This window comes from Aptenodytes patagonicus, chromosome 17 (assembly GCF_965638725.1).
Source record: "Aptenodytes patagonicus chromosome 17, bAptPat1.pri.cur, whole genome shotgun sequence".
NCBI lineage: Eukaryota > Metazoa > Chordata > Aves > Sphenisciformes > Spheniscidae > Aptenodytes > Aptenodytes patagonicus.
The window spans coordinates 8,739,318-8,761,159 of NC_134965.1; the positions used below are offsets into that span (position 1 = coordinate 8,739,318).

Below are 21,842 nucleotides of genomic sequence, written 5' to 3' on the forward strand. Positions count from 1 at the left end.
ACTCCCCGCCCCGCTCGCCCCATGTGCAGAAATAGCCCCGCCGCGGCCGGCAGCGGCTTTCCGCGGGGAGCGGGGCGGGCGGCGGCGGAGCATCCCCGGGCGGAGCGGCGGCGGGGCCGTCCCGTCCCGTCCCGTCCCGTCCCGTCCCGTCCCGTCCCGTCCCGTCCCGCGGCGCGCCCCGAGGTGCCGGCGGATGGCCCCGCGGCGGGCGCAGCGGCCGGGCCCCGCGGCGGCGGCGGGCGGGCGGTGAGCGGTGCCCCGCGGGAGCGCGGCCGCGGATGCCCCCCGGGGGCCGGGCGGTGCGGGCAGCGGGGGGTCGCGGCCCGGGGCTCGCCGCGCCCCTCCGGCCCCCCACGCCCCGGCAGCCGGGCGGGAGGCGGCGGTGAGCCCGGACATGGGTGTTTCTCTCCGGGAAGCGCTGCCCCGTGGCCTGTTGGTACCTGCGGACGGGCGCCCGGTGGAAAGTACCTTTTTCTCATGAACCGTTCTAGCTCCTCGCCCTGGGCTCTCGCCATGGACACTATGAAAACCACCTATATCGTGCTGGAACTGATCATCGCTGTGCTGTCTATCGCTGGCAATGTCCTGGTCTGCTGGGCCGTGGCCATCAACAGTACCTTGAAGAACGCAACCAACTATTTCCTGGTGTCCCTGGCAGTGGCTGATATTGCCGTGGGTTTGTTAGCCATCCCTTTCGCCATCACCATCAGCATCGGATTCCAGGCGGATTTTCACAGCTGCCTCTTCTTCGCCTGCTTCGTGCTGGTGCTGACCCAAAGCTCCATTTTCAGCTTGCTGGCGGTGGCCATCGACAGGTACCTGGCTATTAAGATCCCACTGAGGTAAGAGACCGGAGTGGACGCAGGTAGCCACGTTCCCTGACAGCCCAGACCGTGACCTTCCTTGTCTTAGCGCGCGGGAACTTCCAGTCTCTAGTGTTGCCGTAAGAGCTTTGCTGCTCACAGGTGACGATGAAAATAACAGAGATTTTTGTACTCGCTGCAGGGCTGGGATCAGGTTTTCAGTATCCTGCCTCTGACTTCAAAATACACCTTGGAGCTCAGTTTCTTGAGGATGTTTGTCTTGGGAGGGTCGGTGGCTTCTTGGGGGGGCTATGCAGTGATGTAGTGGTGTGGTCGAGATAGTTGTAGCTAATCTATGTAGGTATTTATACAACCCCCATTACTGTGGTGTTGGGGCATCTCCCAGGTAATTAAATATAGGAGCAACCACTCTTTCTCCTACTGCCCAGCCTATTAGAGAAGTAGTTTTGCAGGCTGTTCTGTAAGAGCTCTTGTCTTTTCCTGAGCTCAGAACACAATATTTTCAGAAAGGCTGAAAGTCATCTTAAATAGATCTTAATATGACTTTGTACATACTTCACATTTTCAGCTAGGACTAGAGTTTAACTAGGCTGTCTTCTAATTTTTAGAGGGATATAAGGAATGGACTTAAACCGCAATTTGTTGCATCTACAAACGCTGAAACAGTATTTCTGTGCTTGTATATGTACCTTTTCCGAGTGCATACCACGAGTGAGTGTATAGATCAGCAAATGTCAGAAGGTGTCAGCTCTGTGCATACACTGTGAAAGGAGAAAAGGGAAGGGGAAAGGATTCATAGCTCAGTTTTCAGAATTTTATGGCTTCTTAAACTTTCATCCAAGGGCAGTATCAAAGACAAATTTGTTTCCTTCTAATTCATGGGATATTGCAAAATACTGGGGGAAAATGTATTGAATATATTTCACAGGCACTTCACCAGTGAATTGGTGCAGCAGCTGCTTTAAGCTTTGCATTACAAATGCAAATTACAAACGCAAATTACAAACCCTGGCTTTGCATTACAAATGGCCTGAGTTCTGTATTCTCGGTCTCCTTGGCGTCTCTGCTGTCCCTCCCTGAGAATAAGATATCGATGGAGCCCCACTGGGCAGTCCAGGACTGGTCAGAAGTGGAGGCTGTGGGGAAGCAGGGCAGATTCGGCGTAGGGACCTCAGCTGAACTGTGTAAGCTGCAGCTTTCCTGGATTCTGCTTGTCTCGGGTATCTCCCTTGCACGAGCAATGAATTCAACCTGAAATGACTTAACTCCCCCCCCGCCCCGGCACCCTGTTCTGGCACCTTGCATCGGAGGACTCCTATACATTGGGCCCATATTAATTAGTCATCAGGCAGATGATAAAAACTGGTAGTGGAAATGCATGTATGCTGAGTGGCTGCGTGTGTCATCGGAGCATGGAAATTCCACAGGATGTAGAGTAAGCGAGAGCCGAGCTGCAGCCCTGGTCTGCACAGGAGGGAGGGGGGGCAGAGCAGTTCAGGTTGCTGCCAGCATCTCTGACACTGGCTGCTTACCTTCCCAGCCACCCGGCCGGACTCAGAGACGCACGTTGGCTCCGGATAATGCTTTGGTGCCTCTTCCATTCATTCGTTTGGGGCTTTCTTGGGATGGGGGCTAGCAGCGCAGCAGCGGCTATTGAAGCAGGTCGGATTTATTAAATTTCAGTTTAATCACACCACCCACCACAAGCAAGCTGTTCAAGCATGGGCTGTTAATTATAACTCTTTTCCATTGTACCACAAGTGCTTTTTGCAGTGCTTGGCTGAGGAAGTTGAATCTTGTGAGATCGGTTTCTACTCCGCTGGAATCCAAGACGAGAGTAGCAGATCAGAAATGCTCTGAGGGGATCGTTTCAATGTTGGCAGAAGAGAAGTGGTTTTGCCAATGGACAAAATAGCAAGTATTTCCTCCACTCTCTTCACAACGCTGGTCTCTAGCAGGTTTGCTCGACTCTCCATTAGGTCGGTCTATACACCTGTGTGGGATGAAATCCCCGGGCAGTTTTGCCTCGCTTTGGGATCCTTTCCCAACATCGCTTTTTCACCCCATCTTAGGCCAAATCTTTTATTCCATTTGCACAAACATCTTTATTCCTATGAGCGCTTCCTAGCCGGACACGTACGGCCTCTTCAGCTGTAAACGGAGGTCAAGGAGTCCCATCCTAGGCTGGTCTGAAATGTGAAGTTTGGATTAAACTTGGTCCTGGCATTGAGGCCCGTTTCATTACTCTTAGGGGTGACCAGTGAGTAAAACCCCTTTAAAAGGACGGGGGTTTGTCACTGGTAGGAGTGCAGGGCAATGGACAGGTCATTGCTTCGGCAACGGGAGATTTAGGGACTGGTACTGAAAGGCTGTTTTTATTTGTACAGCCAACATCAAAAGAGGATAGATGAGGTTATAAAGCTAAGCTGGCAAAACACTTCTCTGCTGCACTTGGGTTTTCCAACCAAGGCTCAGTTAGAGCTGCCTTGTCAGCATCGTTATTCCCAAGATGCTCCACAGTGCTGCCGGCGGCGAGGGGCGAGGAACTTGTCCAGCCACCTGCTCTAGGTAGGTGCACGCACCATTTCTGGAAGGAGGTTTGCGCTGCGGAAAGGGAAAGCTGGTCGTTAATTTGCAGGAATGGCGACCTTGGGAAAAGTTTCTTTCTCACTAAAACACTCGTTCTGGAGACCAGTAGAGAGGCTGATAACAGGCCATGAAGTATTAAACGTTTAAGAAAATGATTTGTACCCAGCCCTATCTAGCAATTACAATAAATAACGCAGTTGTTGCAGAGCAGACAAGCGTCCCTGTCACATCCACCGGCTCCCTGTGGAAACCTCTGCAGGGACACTGAGAACTGAGTGTGCCATATTATTTAATACTATTTCAGGGCTATTTAAGCACACTGAGAGGCTGGGCAGGCCTGCAAGCTGGGGGCGCGCAGGAGAAGTTTGCATTACAGCCAGGCTAATAATGGATTTTTCAGTTCTGCGGCTGAACCAAAAAATCCCATGGGGAAGAGGAAAATTGTTTCAGTCAAACTGAAACAGCAATGTTTGGAGGTTTCAGTGAAACAAAGTGATCCTGACCAACCTGGCAGATTTTGTTTGAGTTGCTTAACCCTTCCGATGTTGCTGCGCTGCTTTTTGAAATGGAGGCATCCTCGCTGGAAAGGAACTAACAAATTCTCACCTAGACAATTGCAGAACAAAAAATCTTATAACATTTAAAAATGATGTTTTAGAACCCTCCCTCTTCTGGCTAAAAATATTTGCTGAATTTGACCTGAAGCCATGAATTCTTTCTGTCCCTTGAAACTCTTATTTCGTTTGTTTTTGGAGGAGCCCCCACCCACGCTGCCCACTTCGTGCAGCTGCAGCTCTGAGCCCTTTCCCGGGTCCCTTCTCCCCTGGTCGACGCACCAGGACACGGCTTCTTGTCTTCAGGCACGCTCTAACCCTGCCTTGCTTCCCGCACCGCAGTGCTCCGACCAGGCAGCGCTGCTGCCTGCGTGTGCCCGTCCCTGTGCCGCCCCAGGTACACGGCACCATCCCTGCTCTCATCTGCCAAACTGACACCCTGGCCACCCACCCCCCCGAAAGCTCGCTCCCCCACAGCGCTTCCTCCAAGAAGAATATCAAAGCCAGGCAATCGAGCATCTTTCAGCAGCAGTAAATCCATCCTGCAGAGTGTTTGGCAACAAGAACGGTGCTAGGCTTTCACTCTGTGGCTTTCTCCAGGGCTGGATTTCACCCCACAGTCACATAGCTGCGAGCCAAAGAAGATTTGTAGGTGGAATAAAATCTTTCCCTTTTATTTGCATTAACCAAAATCCTTTGGCGTGGCTAATAATTGTAGGTACAGATAGATGCCTGGAACAAATGTGTCAAGAATTAGGGAGGGAGAAGAGCGTCTGTATTTAGAGAGCAAAAGGAGAACGAAACGCTGTACAACATCATGCTGCGTGTGCCCTTGTCTGGCTGGTAATCTCCTGCAGGGCAGTGAATGTTGTACTGCTGCTGCCTACCTGGCAAACACCCCAGCTGAGACCTGTGGAGGGAAAATTAGCCCCAGCTCCCTGCGATTTGAGCTGATCTGGTGCTTGTTCTTCCTCCCTGGATTTAGTTCTCTCCCATTTTCAATCTTATCCCTAGCAGAAGTGCAGGACTGATGTTCTCTGGCAGCTTTGCCATGAACTGGAACAGCATATCCATGACCATGCCCTCTCCCTTTCTGTACATTGTTGAGCCCTCGCTGTCCCCCCGCAGTCAGAGCATCCACGCTTGGATCACGATCTGTTAATGGTGTTGCACTGCTCTGCTTCTGGTGCTGCCCCACATGAGCTGCTGCCCCTCTTATCTTTGACCTAATGAAGGCAACAGTCCAGCTCCTTTCGGCTCTCCTCATGGGGACAAATTCCATTTGGATTGTTGTTGCTCTTATCTGATCCTTTCAGCTGTGCAGTGTCCTTTCCTGAGGTGGGTTGGCTGATGCTTTACAGCTGCCTGTCCTTGCTGTGCCCTGCTGCTGCAGAGGAGGGGGTTCCCTCTGGGTTCTCCAGCAAAGAATTGGTCCTGGATTCCTCTCAACTCCCAGCTTGTTCCTCAGCAAACCAAACCGGTGGGTGTTTGTGTCAGGTGGGAGGGCTGGAGCCACTGGGGAGGAGAGAAAATCCTCTTCAGAGCCTTGGTCTTCACCTGCCATTTTCTGTGTGCCATCAACGACATAGAATTGCAGCTGCTCTTCCTTCTTCAGCCCTTGCTTCGCTTCCTTTCTGAAGTGAAATCCTTGCACTGCCCTTCATCTGAACTCCCAGGCGTGTTCCGCTGTTCACGTGTGGCTCACACACGCAGTGCCCGATCCTGAGACCCCAGCGGGATGGGAGGCATAATTTCTCCAGAATAGTGGATGCTCTGCCTCCCCCATCCATCAGATGGCTGTGCCTGGCCAAGGTTATCATCAATTGATAAACTTAACGTGCAACAAACCTGGCAAACGTGCCCGAGTGCTGCGGGCAGGAGGGCTGGCGTGTTTGCTTGAGCAACAGAGCTGCCACGTCTTTAAGGAAGTTTGTGTCAGTTGAGCTCAACTCAGGCAGAACGTGGCGGGGTTTGTGCTGCAGCCGGGAGCCGGCAGCGCCCGCTCTCCTGGCCGTGGGTCTCGCAGGGCTGCCGCTCGCTCCGGGCTTCGGATGCAGCCAACTCTGGACACAGAAGCACAATAAAAAACTTAGGAATAATCGCATGTGCCTTCATGGCCATAAATCAGAGGGGAGAAATCACCCCTATTTTTAGTTGTGAGCAGCCTGGTTTCCTTAAGATGCATGTCCCAAATTTTTATATTTTTCCCCCACCTCGGGGGTCACTTCCCTCCCAAAAAGCAAAAATCCCGACAGGAAGGGAACGAATTGCCTTTGACACCTCTGTCCCGACGCAGCTCCCGCAGAAGCTGGGGGCTAGCAGGGATGTCGGGGCGCGGCAGCTGAAAGCCTCATTTCCAGGGCACCGATCTCTGGGCTGAACCAGAACGCAGAGCTTTGGGTTTAGGAGATTTTTTCAGTTTTGGCCAGCTCAATCTATAAAAAATACAGGTTAATTCTGAAAGCGGCTTTTGAAATCTGGCAGAATTTTACTCCAGAAGACCTTTTGCCCTCTCTGCAAAAAATATATGAAACCAAAATGTTTTGACAGCAAAGTGTTTTATTTTGCAGTTAAAAGTTTTTGCTTTGTTAATTAACGGGCTTGTTCTTGGGGTTTTTATAAATTTGCTGTTTGTCATAGCAATGAGCACAGACCACAAAACTGAGTGTTTTAGGAGTGTTCTGCCCTGGCCCTTGGCTGCACGGGGCAGTCCCTACTGGGGGGTGCTGGGGCTCCTATTCCTGTGTTATAGACAGCTTTGGTCCGCAGGATGCCAGGAATCGGTGACACCAGCTGTGCCTACAGATGTGTCAGTCCTCTCCTCTCCCCGCTGTCTCTCGTGGCTTTGCAAAGTCCGACGACGGGCTCAGGAAATTTGTACGTGCCAAAGAGCGGATTATCTCTTAATCCTATGGATGACATCAGGCCTGGGCATGAGCCACAAATAACCTGCGAGCATGTCAGTGGGTGTGTGTCCGTGCTCTTACACTCACCCTTCGGTACCGTGTGGGCACCGGCGTGGCACTGGGAAAGCGGGTGGGCACTGAGCACCGTGACCAGAGCTGCTGGACCCGCCGGGGATGAGGGACAGAGCACAGTCCCTGCAGGAGCTGCTGTGCAGGCGGACTAGTGCCACTGTGGCTGGGGCTCTGCCTGTACCCCCTTCATAATGCACTGTGCATCAGCACCCATCACCCCGCACCCCGGCGCTCACCTCCTCCCTCCCTCCCGAACCCCAGTACCGGGCTCCCCGGGAGCGCGGTGCTGCGGGGGCGGTTGTTGGCCACATCCTCCCTCCCCCGCGCTCAGACCTGTCGGTCTCTTCCATGAGATTTGCCATCGTGCTGCAATGGCGTATCTGGCATGCGGGGGCTGGATGCTGTGTCGCCAGCTGGTTCGAACCTGGCCGTGCCTGGGCAGGGAGGCGAGGACAGGACGGGCTCCTCGAGCTGCCGGAGCACGCTAGGACGGGGCACGGGTGGGTGAGTGGTGCTGGGCTTGGTGCTGACCACGCAAGATCCAACAGCCCTTGGGAAGTTCGGTCAGGGCTGTGCAGGGAAGGCAGATGAGTAGCAACTTGCTGGGGCTGGCGGATGGAAAGGCCAGCGGTTTGGGGCCTTTAGGAAGGGCTTTAGCACCCGTTTCATTACAGAAAGAGTGATCCAGCAGAGATCTGCCATCTCCCCACCCTTATCTGTTATCTGAGTGAGCAGGGCCCCGGGTGCCTGGGAGGGGTAGCGGTCGCTCCACTGCTCTATATACAGGATCACACCCAAACAGCTTGCTGTGAATCATAGTTCCTATCTCACCTTTACCAGCCACCTTTAACTCAGCTGCCCTGGTGCTGCACATCTGAGGTCTGACCGCTCTGGGAGGTTTGGAATGACAAAAATTCTCAGCCCCAGGCAGCCTCAGGCAGATAACGTGGAGCTTCAGAGCCCTGGAGGGAGGGTGGTGCCAGAGGACGAGCTCTCGGGAGGGCTGCAGGTTTGTAAGGATCCTCAGCCCTGCGGTCTCGGGTAGGGAGAACCAGGTTTTTGTGCTCCGGGACTCAGAAACACTCTATGGCGCATGAAGGGTGGGCAGGTATCGCACACTCCTGCCTGCACATGGGCGTCTTGAGGCGGCTGCTTATGTTTTGATGTCGCTGGTTGTTGGAGTGTGAGAGCCGGCGTGCGGAGCGCTGAGCTAATTTCCTTCCTGTGCCCCGGGGGCTCTGCACACCTCTGGCAGTCCCCCAGCATCAGGCGTGTTCACAGGAGTGTGGGGTTGCCCAGCGTGCGCAGGGAGCCCGCAGCTTGCCCTGCACCCCGCTTGTAGCCTGTGTGTCTTAGTTCAGTTTTCAGTCACCTTTTCTCACCCCGTCAGGGCTGAGAGCTGGCTGGGACCGGCTTCTACAGACAGAAACCAGGGTAGCGAATGCAAATTCCTGCCTGGCTGCAGGCTGCTGTGAAAGCTGTGCGTGTGAGAAAAATATTCACACCTCTACATCACAGGTGCTGTCGGTGTTCAACAAGTGCACGGCTGTGTGGCCCCCTCCCACCGCTCCCCACCCCACAGCAGCCTGAGCTGCAGTTTCCCTTCTTACTCCCTTCTTAATCCTCCAGATGACCCAAATGTGTGCCGTTTGCAGGGTGCTTTGGACCAAAACTGCACTCTCCTGCATTTCTCCTTCCCACTTTCCTGGTCCTGCAAACCTAATGCCCTTCAGCCGTCCCCCTGCCCTGAGCTGGTGCTGTGCTGGCAGTGGCAGGGCTGAGGTGCCAGCCCGTGGAGGGGTGTGTGAGGATAAACCGGGGTGAGGCGGGAGCTGGGGGCTGTAGAGGGCAAGCCTTCGCTCTCCCAGCTGCTCTGCCTCCACCCCGGGGAAGGAGGAGTTCACGGGAGGGATAAGCACATGCGTGTAGTTATCTTGCTGAGAGGGTTTTAAACCTGTAGGCACTCGATAGTCCAAGCGCGCAGGCTGCAGGACCTGGCGTGGTTGTAGCCTGTATGGAGTAGGCTGGGGCATGCCGGCACAAATGAGTACCCAGGAGCAGGGAACGCTCCCCTCCATACCCCCAGCTCATCCCAAGAGGCATCGCCATGGCTGCGTGTGAAGCACAAGTGGGTTTTGTCCATTTTGTCCTGGGAAGAGTAATTTGGAGTCTTTATAACTGGGGAGCAGTTGGGGCTGCAAACAGGTTTGCTTCTGAGTGGCAGACATTCCCCCCATCCCTGCCTTCCTCTGGGAGCAGCAGATGGCCAGCGTCCACCCGAGGGCTCATCTTCAGCCAGAACCGCTTCATCCTGGTCTCTGTGCTGCTGTTTGTGCCTCTCCCTGCCTCACATCTGTCTGCTTCTCTGTGACTCTGCTCCCAGGTGGAATTGCTTCCTAGAGAGCAAACACACAGCACGGCAGGTCTGGAGCAGCCCCAGCCCCTGAGGGCCTCCGATCACACACTGGGCTTGTCTTTTTCTCTTATTAGTTCAAAAGCATCTAGCTTTTATTTCAGACTAAGGCTGAAAATGCCATATAACATGACCAAAGCAAGCCCTGGAGAAAGTTAAAGCCTTCCAGGCTTTAAATGCCTTTTAGTGATCCTCCAAACCTAAAAATGAAGCATTGCAACCTGTGATCTTGCTGGTTAGCTGCCTCAAGCAGGAATGGAAACCTAACAGCACCGGGAGGCGAGCAGCCAGTTGTTCCTCCTCACTCTGTGAGGATGGGAGCCAAGGCAAGGCTGGGTTCCCCAAGCATCCAGGCTCAAAGCTCAGAGCAGCGCTCACATACCGGCCTCCCTTTTGAAGACAAGGCTTGAAACAGCAGCCCGCAGCCGGGCTGTGTTGCGAGGGCTGGGTGTTCTCTCTTACATGTCACTACCCAGGGTTGCACAACAGCGGGGCCGCCTGCGTGGGGTGGGGTGCTCCCCGGTGCGTGCGTGCTCTTGGCACCGGGAGCAGGGGAGGGCTGTTGCCCTGCGAGCGCTCGCTTCTTTCCATTCAGCTTTTCCTGACAGGTTAAGGACGGCCGTGAGCCAGCGTTCAGGGCTGTCTCCATCCCCTGGAGGGTGGGTGCTCAGGGGCTGAGCTGCCACAGGCGCTCAGGTTCCCCATGGAAGCACCAGGCAGTGGAAGAGGTACTCCCAGCAGCCAGAAATGGAGGGTGCTGAGCGATGCCTCCTGCCCCTCCAAATAACCCCTGTGTGCTCACCTGAGCTGTGGGTGCTGGTGTGTTTGCAGTAACCCGTCCGGCGGAAGGCCGGGAGTGCGAGCGGGGAGCACTGCTGCTGTCCCCTGCGCACAATAGGGACAGATGTGGGAGGAAGTGATTTGTCTACAACTGGATGTGGACAGACGCAGATGTCCTGCTTCCTTGGCTGATACTGTAACGGCTAATCAGATTTCTCACTCTCACCGCCAACTCCTTCCTGGTTAAAAAGCACAGCTTTTTCTTTTTTATCTCCCCCCCCCCCCCCCCCAAGGTGCAATTTATGATTAATTTAAAATGTTCGGCCAGGATATTTCAGCTGGTATGTGATCTCCATTCCATGGCTGTGCATGGAGCAAACAGAACGGCAGCAATGTGCTTATTTCATGCTGTTATAGCTCCAAAAAAAAAAAAGAGCAAGATGCAAAGTACAGCTGCAAGTAGACGACAAGGGTACGATGCTTGGCAGCCAAACTGCTCTCTCCCCTTGTGAATGGAGGTGCCTGTGTATTTTCCTTCACACTTAAAATAGAAACATACAAATTATCACTGCTTGTTTGTATCAGAGCACCTGCGTAGTCCGAGTTCTGCAAACTCTCCATCTGCTCACCTTCCTGCATCCGGCAGCCTGGGCACGGGGCAGAACAGGGAGGGAAGCAGGGGGAGCAGCGGGGAGCACCAGCCCCCAGGGCTCCCTCCACAGCTCTGGGCACCGGGAGCGCAGAGAGGACCCAAGCTGCCTGCAGCATCCCTTGCACAGCCATCACGCCTGTGTCTCCACTGATCCCATCAAATGTGGCCTCAGCACAAGATACCTGTGAGTTTGGAGTTTAAGCACTGAAATTGCTCATCGAAGGCTGATCTTGCGCTGGGGTTTGGCAGTGGGAGAACTGGCCCAAACTCCTTGAGCGGAGCGGCGCAGCACCCTCCCATCGGGCTGGGGCGCAGGGACTCTGGTGTCTCTGCTGCTGAACTGCAGCTCTGCTGACGGACACACGTCTGTGTGGGGTCGGTATAGACTGAAGTTGACCACACGACGTGTGCAGGTTTAGAGCTATGCCTTGCCTGATTCAAAGCGCTCCCCTACACCATCCCAGAGACTCCAAAGATGCCAGGACAAGGGTTGGGTCCCTCTTGGCTCTTCCCAGTTAAGGTTCCAGAAGGCAGAGTTGTCCCGTTCAAATGCTTGGACTAAGCAAGCTTGGGAGGCTCTGTCATGAGAGAAAATTTTCCTGATGGAAAAGTTAATGCTGCAACTTCAGCATTGTGTTACATACACAAGAGAAGTGTTTAAACACCCGGTGTCCATGTGCAGCTTTCACAAGCACAGCCTGGCAGCCCTGCAGCCTTTTGGGGGCTGCTGGTGAGACGAAGCCTGACCGAGGGGGGCTGGATTCCTCGTAACATCTTTTTGTTGCTAGATGCTGCATCTCAGCCAGCCTCAGGGATTTTACTCGGGCACCCAGCGAGGTCGGGGGACAGCGCTGATGCCTGGGCAGGTGGACATCCTATTGCAGACGTCTGGAGAGCCAAGACCCACAGTGTATTTGCCAGGCACCAGGGGCAGGTCTTCAGACCATAGCAGAGATGATGGGGCTCATTTTTGTGTATCCAACAGTGGCGCAGTAGCAGAGAGGCAGGGAAGGACTTTGGGAACAGGGCTGCCATGGTGAACAAATGTAAGGGGGTTGTGCCACTCTGCAGGTGACAGTCAAAGGGGTCACCTCCCGCCTGCCTGCCCCTGCGCAGGGCAAGGGCTGCGTGGTCGAATGCTGCCCAGAGCAGCGGGCCCTGCGCCACAGCGCTGTTGAGCACATGGTGGCAAGCGCTGACGCAGTTTCTCAGCTTGCAGATCACTCATTTGTTCAGCAACACACCTCAAGTGTTCAGTAAAACAAACTATTTGCTATTGGCTCTGCTCTTTGCTAACCTCGGGTTTATTTACCCAGTAATTTTTCAGCCAGGGCCCAGGCCAGCATCATGGTCAGGGCCACCACCAGACTGCACCAAGCACCAGGAGAGCAGGTGTGTCCACCACAACGTTTTGACCTGTTCATCCTTCTGGGCTGCTCAGGGACGGCGGGGGATTCTCCCCCATTCCTGTTCTCTGAGGATACATAATGTGGGAATAATAGTCCCCTTCCAGACTATTTCCTCCAGGCTGTTGCTGTTTTCTGCCCCAAGTCTAATCACCCCAAATGCTGAATTAAGCCTTGGCTGCTGCTGTACGCTCCTCGTTCGATGGGAGCTCAGGGGCAGCAGTGCCTCTGCTTGGGTGATCTCTGCGGGGTCACTGCAGGGGTTGGTGGGGAGATGCCAGGTACGTGCAGGACATGACTCAGTTCCTGCCAGTCGGGAGCCAAACTCCTGCACCGGAGAGGCTGGACTGAGCTACAGGCTGGCAACGCGTCCTGCTCTGCTCCAGCTGTGCTGAGCAATGCCTGCCTGGGTGTCTTGGCTGGTATCCAGCTCTAGTAGATAGAACTAGAAATGCAATGAGATCTGTTGGGAAAAAAACCACCCTGACCATCCTACCAACCAGAGGCACAGTGCCTGGAGAATGCAGAGAGCCTTCCTGCACCCTGTGCTAATGGACAACTTGGTCATTTTGGTGGTTGCCATGATGCTCTTCCAGAAAAGCTGTGGACCTTGCTGAGCCCTCACTGAAGCAGACCGGCCACAGGCAACAGCAGCGTGTGCTGGGTGAAGGACACCACCTCCAGTCCACGGGCCAGCTCAGGGGACATCTCCTCCAGCTTCGGTGGCAGAGCGGTTGCTCACTCCACGGCACGGTGGCTGGGCAGAGCTGTGCTGTGCCCAGGCTGAAGCCTCTGCCGCTGGCCCGTTTTGGTGATGGCACAGCAGGTACAGACCCAGCAGCCTGGCACTTGTATACGGTAACACCGGTGGGCCAGAGCCATGTTGTAAAAGCAGCTGAACTTTCCGTAAAGCATTTGACCTACTGCAACCCAGGCTGTGTGACTGTGACACTGGTGGCAAACGTATAGTTACGTATGTCGGAAGAATAGAAACCTGAATCGCTTGATGACGGCAGCACAGCGGGGGTGGCATCGGGGCTTCTGGAGCATGTCCACTGCGGGGGCACTGGGTGGGAGCTGAGATAATTAGCTGCTTGATGATGATTACGCCAGTAAAGAGACTTTCCCTGGTGGTGTAAAAGGAACTAATGCATTGCCAGGTTATTTAATCTCAATAAACCATTTTAAAAAATTCAGCTGTTATTTACGTTAAAGCAACATTTGATGCCTCTGGGCAGAAACATAGAGGAGATTCAATATTTGTTATACATTAATTGAGCAGATTTCGGTGAGTAAATTTACTTTAACAGTTTTTTTGCCTAATAATATTAAGCCTAACAGAGAACGAAGGAGGGGTTTGCTGGAGCATTCAGAGCTGTGAAAATCTGTTGGTTCCTTACTGTCTGGTCATGTTTTATAGAGCTTAGGAAAAAAGTTGAGTCTCGGCTGTCTCACAGCCCGTGCCTGCTTTTCTTGATGGTGGTTTATGACGGAGGTTGCAGGTGTGTGCAGCGGCTCGCTAATGAAACTCTTCGTGCCTTGATCTGGTAATAGTCACGTACTCCTTTATTTTTAAGCATGTGCTTAACTTCCATTAACTTAAGGCAGTGTCCCACCAAATAAGTGTATTAAGGTAATGATGTGGTTTAACCCGGCAGGCAGCTAAACACCACACAGCCGTTTGCTCACTCACCCCCCGCCCCAGTGGGATGGGGGAGTGAATCAGAAAACAAAAGTAAAATTCATGGGTTGAGATAAAGACAGTTTAGTAGGACAGAAAAGGAAGGGAAAATAATAATAATAATAATAATAATAATAATAATAATAATAATAATAATAATAATAATAGAAGAATATACAAAATAAGTGATGCACAATGCAATTGCTCACCACCCGCCGACCGATGCCCAGCCAGTTCCCGAGCAGTGGTCACCACCCCCAGGCCAACTCTCCCCAGTTTCTGTACTGAGCATGACGTCCCATGGTATGGAAGGTCCCTTTGGCCGGTTTGGGGCAGCCGTCCCGGCTGTGCCCCCTCCCAGCTTCTCGCTGGCAGGGCATAAGAGGTTGAAAAGTCCTTGACTAGTGTCAGCACTGCTCAGCAGCAACTAAAACATCGGGGTGTTATCAACATTGTTCTCATCCTAAATCCAAAACACAGCACTGTACCAGCTACTAGGAAGAAAATTAACTCTATCCCAGCCAAAACCAGGACAGGTAATAACAAGGTAATTAGTGAACAATTTTAGAGCATTGAACTATCCCCAATTTCACCTTGGCCTCTTCTGGCTGGTAGCTCAGTGACCAGCTGTGACCCTTCTCTGCAGTCACAGCAGCGACCATCATCATTACCTGGGATCAATCCACTGAATGGAGAGATGTTCGGAGGAATTTGCAATGCAAAAATAGAGCTAATCTAGGGAGCGCGTTGTTCACTGTGATGAGTTATCTCCACTTTAATGAGCACCATCTCCTCCCTGCGCGGACAGGCCTGCAGCCCTCTCCATTGCTCAGCTCTGGCTCTTGCAGACCCGGAGCGCAGCGTGTTTTTCCATCTCCTCCTTCTCACAGAAGGGGCCCCTGCTTAAATGCAATCCTGGCTGCAGCTCTGCTGTGTGTGCTGGGGAAGAGTGAGCAACACTAAAATAAACATGCCACCATTACAGCCACTGGAAAATGAAGTGACTGCTTAACTGGTTTTGTAAACCTTCAAGCCGAGCTTTATCTTTGCAGAAGAGTTCAGGAGAAGAGCAGATGGAATAAGCCTTATTTGAGGTCATATGTTTCCAGCAAGAGGTGGCACCGAATGTCACCAGCCTGGAGTGGCGCGGTGGGCATCGGCCTGAGCACAGCACACTGAGCCGCAGCATCTTTTCCTTGTGTTCCTGTGCACAGCCTGCTTCAGACACACAAAACTCTTGACTCCTTCAGTTTCTCTGTCTGAACAATGGTCCCTTTTGCATTTGCCAGTCTCGCTACAGTAGTTTTCAGGATGTGACATGACTGAAGCAGCAGAGAAGTAACTAAAGTGATCAACTAAGCGTGAATAGCACAAGCCAAGGAGCCACGGTTTTTTTCTTCCCATGTGCAGAGCTGTAGGTCAGCTGCAGCTCTTGGTGCTCCTGCAGCACTGACTAAGCTTGGCCAACGTCGTAGCTCGAGACTCAGACTTTGCCAAGAGATCGGATTTCTGGGAACTCGCTCCAAATCAAATCTTAAAGTTTTCAGGCCCCACAACCCAGACCAGCTCTGCCTGCTGAAAACAGGCATTTAGCACAGGGTTTTGAAAGCAATGGGCTTGGCCTCAGTGATGCCCTGCCTGGTAACTTCTCATCTTCTGAAGCAGCGAGACTTAATAATAATGAGAGAAAAGTGCAGGAGAAACCCCTCAGTGGCTGGACCTGCCCTTCAGACATCTACCTCGTGGAGTGTGTTCACAGTTCAGCATCACCTAAACGTGGCTGCTGCTCCCGCATCCTCTCGGCCAGCCCCGGCTGTGCCCGAAGCGAGCCCCGCTCGCAGCGGCCACGCAAAAGGAGCCGAGCGCTTCCCCCCAGCCCCTCTTTGCCTCCCGGTTCGTGCTGGCAGACCACCCCCCACTTACTCTCCTGTCTTTGTAGCTTGCAGGAGGAGAGGGACACATGGCTCGCACGGAGGTGACCGCAGTGTGATTCACAGGCACAGCTGCGGTTCTGTGGGAATAAAACCCTCCCCTGCTTCACGGGCCGGAAGAAAATCAGAACAAACGTTCTTAGGAAAGGAGAGGCAGGGTAGCCAAGCCAGAGAAAACAAGCACTGAGAGAAGGGTGTGGGAAGGGGGGGGGAACGTGTGTCTGCCAGCAGATGCTAACTGGCCGTGGAGAGGACAGTAATGGGTTTCTCATGTTGTCTTTCTGGCAGTCGCTGGTTCTTCGTATCTCCAAAAAGCAATCCAACTGATGCTTTGATGTTGGCATCTGTTTGGTTGTACCCAAACCAGCTTGACTTTTGCTGCTTTATGTTCCAGCCCCATTTGTGTCTCCGAGCATCAGCCACAACCTTTACTTTCTTGGCCATGAAGACACCCAGTCTGTGGGGTTAGGAAAGGTATGGGGCAGCATATGGCTCTACACCCCTCAGCGCTGCATCAGCTTGTCCCTGGGCCACCGCGGAGCTTCTTTGTAACACGTGTGAGAGCAGCAGGTGCCCAAGGAAGGCATTTACTTAAAAATCTGTATCTTTACAAACAGTTATGGTGGGTCAGCAGAGCACAAAGCATCGTTTGACAGCAGCAGCTACGCAGGGCTGAATGGTTTAACCCCACTGACGGTTTCAGCAGCTGCAGGTCCAAGTCTGTGTGTGGCTTCAGGACGTCTTGATGGTCAGTGTCCCCCAGAATTGGCACGTCACATACACGAGCAGTGGAGGCTGACACCAGCCCTGGGAGCTAAGCGAAGCTGCCCACATCAGCACTGTTGATGGAGGATGCATAAAGCAGGGATGCCAAGGGGGGAGAAGAGCCCAGTGTCCCTGGCTCTCAGCTCCACACCTGGATGCGAGACTCTGAATGGAGACATAAACCCTAACTTGTAACTCTCCTAAGCAATCCATCATTAGCAGTTGCTTTCAGATGCTGGCTCAGAAAAGCCTTTCAGGGTGTTTATTATCCAGCCACAACAAGCTCGTGTGGGCTGCAGTCTGGCATGTGTAAACCAGCAGCTGCAGTGTTTGGGAAACTGGTGGGATCCCTGGTTTCCACACACGTGTACTTCCCACCTTAGTGTATGAGGTAGCATGGGAAGGGACATCACATTACAGGACTGCTGCAATCTCCAGTGAAGGCCAGCATTGCTGCAGGCATAAGAGCAGCCCAAGTTGAAGCAAGTTGGCTGTGGTATAAAGGCTGTAAGTGTGTGGTGATGCTGGTTAAGTCTTTAGCTACCCATTACGGTGTAGAATTGAGAGCCAGCACTGTCTCAGCTGTAATAAGTCAGCCCAGAAGTTCAAGTAGCCCAGCAATGTGCCCTGGCGTGCCCAATAATGGATGCTTAGAGCAAGGGACTAAGTTGGTGGTTACAGAGTGAGCCTTCCCCCTGTTCTTGCCCTCCTTGTAGTTGGTGGTTTAGGCTCATGCAATAATAAAGCCTTTTTTAAGAATCCGGGTTCTTACCTCCTATTGAAGGATGTTCGCGGGCAAGAGCAGTGCTTGGCACCTCTCAGGAATAGTAAGTGAATCACCTCCCCAAATCACTTTGCGTAGGCGTAGAGCACAAGTGAGATTTTTTTTACCCTCCGGCGATCACAGAGGTGAGGTTCCTGCATGGGTGTGGGTGGCGATTTTGTGGCATTAGCCAAAATGCTGATGACTTCAACTGCAGGGAAGTCACGAGCGCTCATTTATGTAATGGCTCTATCTTGGTTTTGTTCTTGATACTGTAGGTATAATAGCCTGGTGACTGGCAAGCGGGCAAGAGGACTCATTGCTGTGCTGTGGCTCCTGTCCTTTGGAATTGGACTGACTCCGCTTATGGGCTGGAATAAAGCCATGAGCGGTTGTCCCAACGCCACCAATGAGACAGGGGCTGACACCGGGACAGAGCACCATGGCTGCTTCATCTCGTGCCTCTTTGAGAATGTGGTAACGATGAGCTACATGGTGTATTTCAACTTCTTCGGCTGCGTGCTGCTTCCGCTCATTATCATGTTGGGAATCTACATTAAGATATTCATGGTCGCCTGCAAACAGTTGCATCAGATTGAACTGATGGGCAACTCCAGGACCACACTGCAGAAGGAGGTCCACGCAGCCAAGTCTCTGGCCATCATTGTCGGACTTTTTGCCTTCTGTTGGCTGCCCCTGCATATCTTGAACTGCATCACTCACTTCCACGAGGAGTTCTCCAAATCCAAGCCTGAGTGGGTGATGTATGTGGCCATCATCCTCTCCCATGCCAACTCTGTCATCAATCCCATCATCTATGCCTACAGGATCAGGGACTTCCACTACACCTTCCGCAAGATCATTTCCAAGATCCTCTGTAAGACGGATGACTTCCCCAAGTGCACCACTGACAACAACCAGCACCTGACTGTCACCAACATTAACTCTCCAGCAGCCTCTGTGACCATATGACCGTGCATGTCCTGCTCCCAGGATTTTGCAGTCTGTCCCTGACACTACCTTTCCCTGTGCCTATGTGAACAGTTACAGCTAACTCCTAGAGGAGTGCTCAGAGATGACCACTATGCAGTTATGCAGCTGTATTTTTTTTTTTTTTAATTTTTGTAATTAACATAGTGCCTCCTAGAGGAATAACCTGACCGGGGAGACTGAGCGCAGCTCACCCTCGACTGTAAAACCAGGTTGCGTGAATGCTGGTGATCGTATTGTATTTCCTTTCCAGGTCAGACATTGACTGTGGAAGACCCACCTGCTGGGGGTGTTTCCCCAATTGTGCTGCTCATGTCAAGTCCTAGGATCTTTATTTTAATTATTATTATTATTTTTTAATCTTTTGATTCATTTAGGAGTAATAATTTTGTGTCTGTTTTTGGGTTGTTCTTTAAGTCCATACTTGACAGCACTTTGGTAATACCCTAATTATTCCATCAATTGTTTGATGCAGCTAGTATTCTCCGATGGGAAGAAGTCTTACTTAGCCCAGTTGCTGGTGTGAAACTGAACCTGCGTTCCAGGCTCTGAGGGATGTGACCGTGTTGATGGGAAAACAAGATCAGAACTGGCCAGCTATTTCTGGCCCCAGTATGGAAGCCCTACTTACTGAAAGAGAAAAAATTTAGAAAAGAGTTGACTGAAGTTTTAGAACAGCAGTTTTATTGCCTTTAAATCTCTTTGGTCTACAGGATTGTGCAGATCAGTGCTTCAGGTTTGATTTCAAATCTGTTTCCTGCTATCAAAAGGCAGAAGTGCCCTAATAGTCCTAGTTAGTCCGATCCAGCGTCACTGAGGTTAGTGCAAACACTCCCTTGGTGACACTATCTCTACAATTAGATTTTTGCTCCCAAGTCAAAACTTGACAGCCTTGCAATACGTCTAGAAGTGCAGGTTTTGGCTGCGATAGCTGGATGCTGCAGCTCGCCTGATTCCTAAAACTCGGTCTTGCTGGGGTTCCTGTGTAGCCCAGTAACCCCCAGAAGCTGTGAGTGCTTTTTTTTCTAATAGTGATTTTTATTTTTTTATTTTTTTAATCCTGACCTGCATCAGTAGCAAAAGAGACGGGAGGGGAGCTAATTTGCTTGAGAAGCTAGAATGCCTTGACTTGCGACCTGATTTTGGCCAAGCTCTTTGGGGAAGAAGCTCACCTCGCAGATTGCCCAGCCTGGCCCCTGCAGTTAGCCACAGAGTCCTGGCCCTTCGTAAGGACAAAGCCCACTCAACAGCGGAGCAGTCTTAATTTATACTGCAAGTTATAATAACTCTCTGCAACCACAGCTCAGTAGTTACTGCACCTGATTTCGTAGGTAACTAACTGTAATATGCAAAACTAGACAAAGGTAGAAAGAACCGTGCATTAATTTCTAAAGCACGAGCTCCACTTCTCCAGACTGCATGACAGCACGTGCACTGCCGTAAAAGAACCAGGGTTTCTGGCATGTCTTTTATTTTGCAGGGCAGTTTCATGCCACAGCTGTGAGGAACAGGGAGGGCAGGCAGAAAAACACCAAACAGCCTCCCTCCTTCGTGCCCAAAAGCCGACTGTGGTACAGACACAGCTGCTTTCGACTAGCTCAGACCTGCCATCACCTTGTGGCCCCCTTACAAATGGGAGTCTTGCCTGAAGGTCCCTTTACGTGGTAAAGTGGTACCGTCTCTCTCTGAAGCACTCGATGCCAGCAGCATCACCATGCGACCGGTGAGAAGCTGGAGTGCAAGGATGTGTATTGAATATGGTTTTAGTGGTAACCCATGTGGGGAGGCAGAGACAGGGAGCAGGCCTTTTAGAACCAGGTGGCAGGGAAGGAAGTTTAAACACAGCCGGTTCCTGAAGAACAGGCCCAGTGATGCCTGGAGCAGTTTGTCCCTGATAAATTGTACTTGAATCATATAGAAATCAGCTTTCTATTTTTTTTTAACTGCATTGCACTAAAAGGGGGTTAATATAAGACCCCAAGAGTTTCATTTCTCTGGCGTATATAATGACAAATACAGTGTAAAATCAGCTGAAAAGCTCATCTGAAGAAATTCTGTTCCTGCAGCATCTGCTGTGCCAGCTGGTGCGACCTGCAGGCAGCAGCTGCAGGTATGACTTAGGGCCCACCATGCAGACAGAGGACGGTTCACTAGGAGTGATGGATTTCGCTACCGTGTGTGTAGCAGCTCAGCCATAAGAGCCAGCCCCAAACGTTGGTGAATCACCAGTAAGCTCTGAATGGGTTTGTACATGTTTATGCAATGTCCAAATTTAGCTACAGCTCAGTATCTCAGATACTGGCATTTCCAAGAAGCAGCTGAATAGTTAAAAGTTACTGTCCCACGTGTTTTTCCTCTAACAGCCCCATTCAGCTTTGCTGCGTCTGCCTTGGTCATAGTCCAGCTAACACATGTAGCCACCATTTGGGCAGGGTTTCACTCTCTCCTCCTTTCATTCCTTCCCTTCTGTATTATCTTTGGTTGTGTTCCTTCTGTTAATCATGGCTGGAAACCAGCAGGGTTTCACCTGCAGGTCTGGCAGTGTTGCAAAGTGGTTGCAAGCCACATTTATCCTTACAACAAAGAATGTAATCTCTCCCCTCCTGCTGGCTGAAAATGAACCAAACTCTGGACAGCACGAACAGACTGAAATGCACAGCGCTGCAATACAGAGAGAGATGGTCCCGAACACTTGCTCGTATGTGACAGCTTGCCCTGCAGCTCGGCATCCACTACTGCTACCTTTCATATGCCTCTTATGAGCCAGAATTCCTGTAGACAAATGTGGTGTTTCCTTAGTAGACTGTGCCATCGGGTTGTTAGCCATTATTAACTATGGTCCGGGTCACTGTGGTCTTCAGGCACATTAAGTGCCTTCCTGGATCTGAGCCAAAGTCATTTCAAGGCAAAATAAAAATAGGACACCTCTCTCGCCCCCCTCGAAAAAAGCTCTGAATGTTTCTATAAAAATGTGAAGTGAAAATGGCAGAGGAACTTTCTGTAGCGAGTGCAGCTGTAGCTATTCAGCTATCACTCATTACTGCTCTGATGTACATAGGATGGATGTGTTTTCCTCATGTTGCTCAGATTTTGTATTTGCAGTAACTGTTATTTACATACAGAATGCTTAATTTACCACCTACACAACCTGGCTCAGCCTGTGCCCCATTATTTCTTCCGGTGTTGTGTTCACACGGTGTAACATACGAGGCCACGCTGTACTCAAGGAGGAGCCCAATCTCAGAGCACGGGCAGGGAGTCACAGAGCTGGAAGGAGCTGGTTTCCCAGCTCACCGGCTGGTGTGTGGAACGGGGGAGCAGCAGTCTCCTTTCCCCTGTGTCTGATGTGGACAGCCTTGCTTTGCCTGCCAGCACGAGGGGTCAACTTGTCTGAAATGGGTGATGCTTCCAAAGATCCTGTATTACAGTAAGCACAGCGGAAGCACAGACCTGTCATCAAGCTCGAGGTGCTGAGAGGTGCTGCCTGCCCTAGTCCCTGGTACAGGTTTGCCAGTG

The 21,842-nt window shown here is 51.9% G+C and overlaps 1 protein-coding gene across 1 annotated transcript; it reads left to right on the forward strand.

The window, feature by feature from the left end:
• Nucleotides 1–382: 382 nt before the first annotated feature.
• Nucleotides 383–21,471, forward strand: ADORA2B (adenosine A2b receptor). The gene is made up of 2 exons (XM_076354925.1): nt 383–842; nt 17,615–21,471. Exons 1-2 carry the CDS (start codon nt 478–480, stop codon nt 18,306–18,308), a joined length of 1,059 nt encoding a protein of 352 aa, XP_076211040.1. The 5' UTR covers nt 383–477; the 3' UTR covers nt 18,309–21,471.
• The last annotated feature ends 371 nt before the right edge of the window (nt 21,472–21,842 follow it).

Bases quoted from the DNA above. Each gene is read 5' to 3' on its own strand.
- ADORA2B (XM_076354925.1), top strand. From the start codon at position 478: ATGAACCGTTCTAGCTCCTCGCCCTGGGCTCTCGCCATGGACACTATG. The intron at 843-17,614 runs GTAAGAGACCGG...TTGATACTGTAG, and splicing joins GCTATTAAGATCCCACTGAG to GTATAATAGCCTGGTGACTG.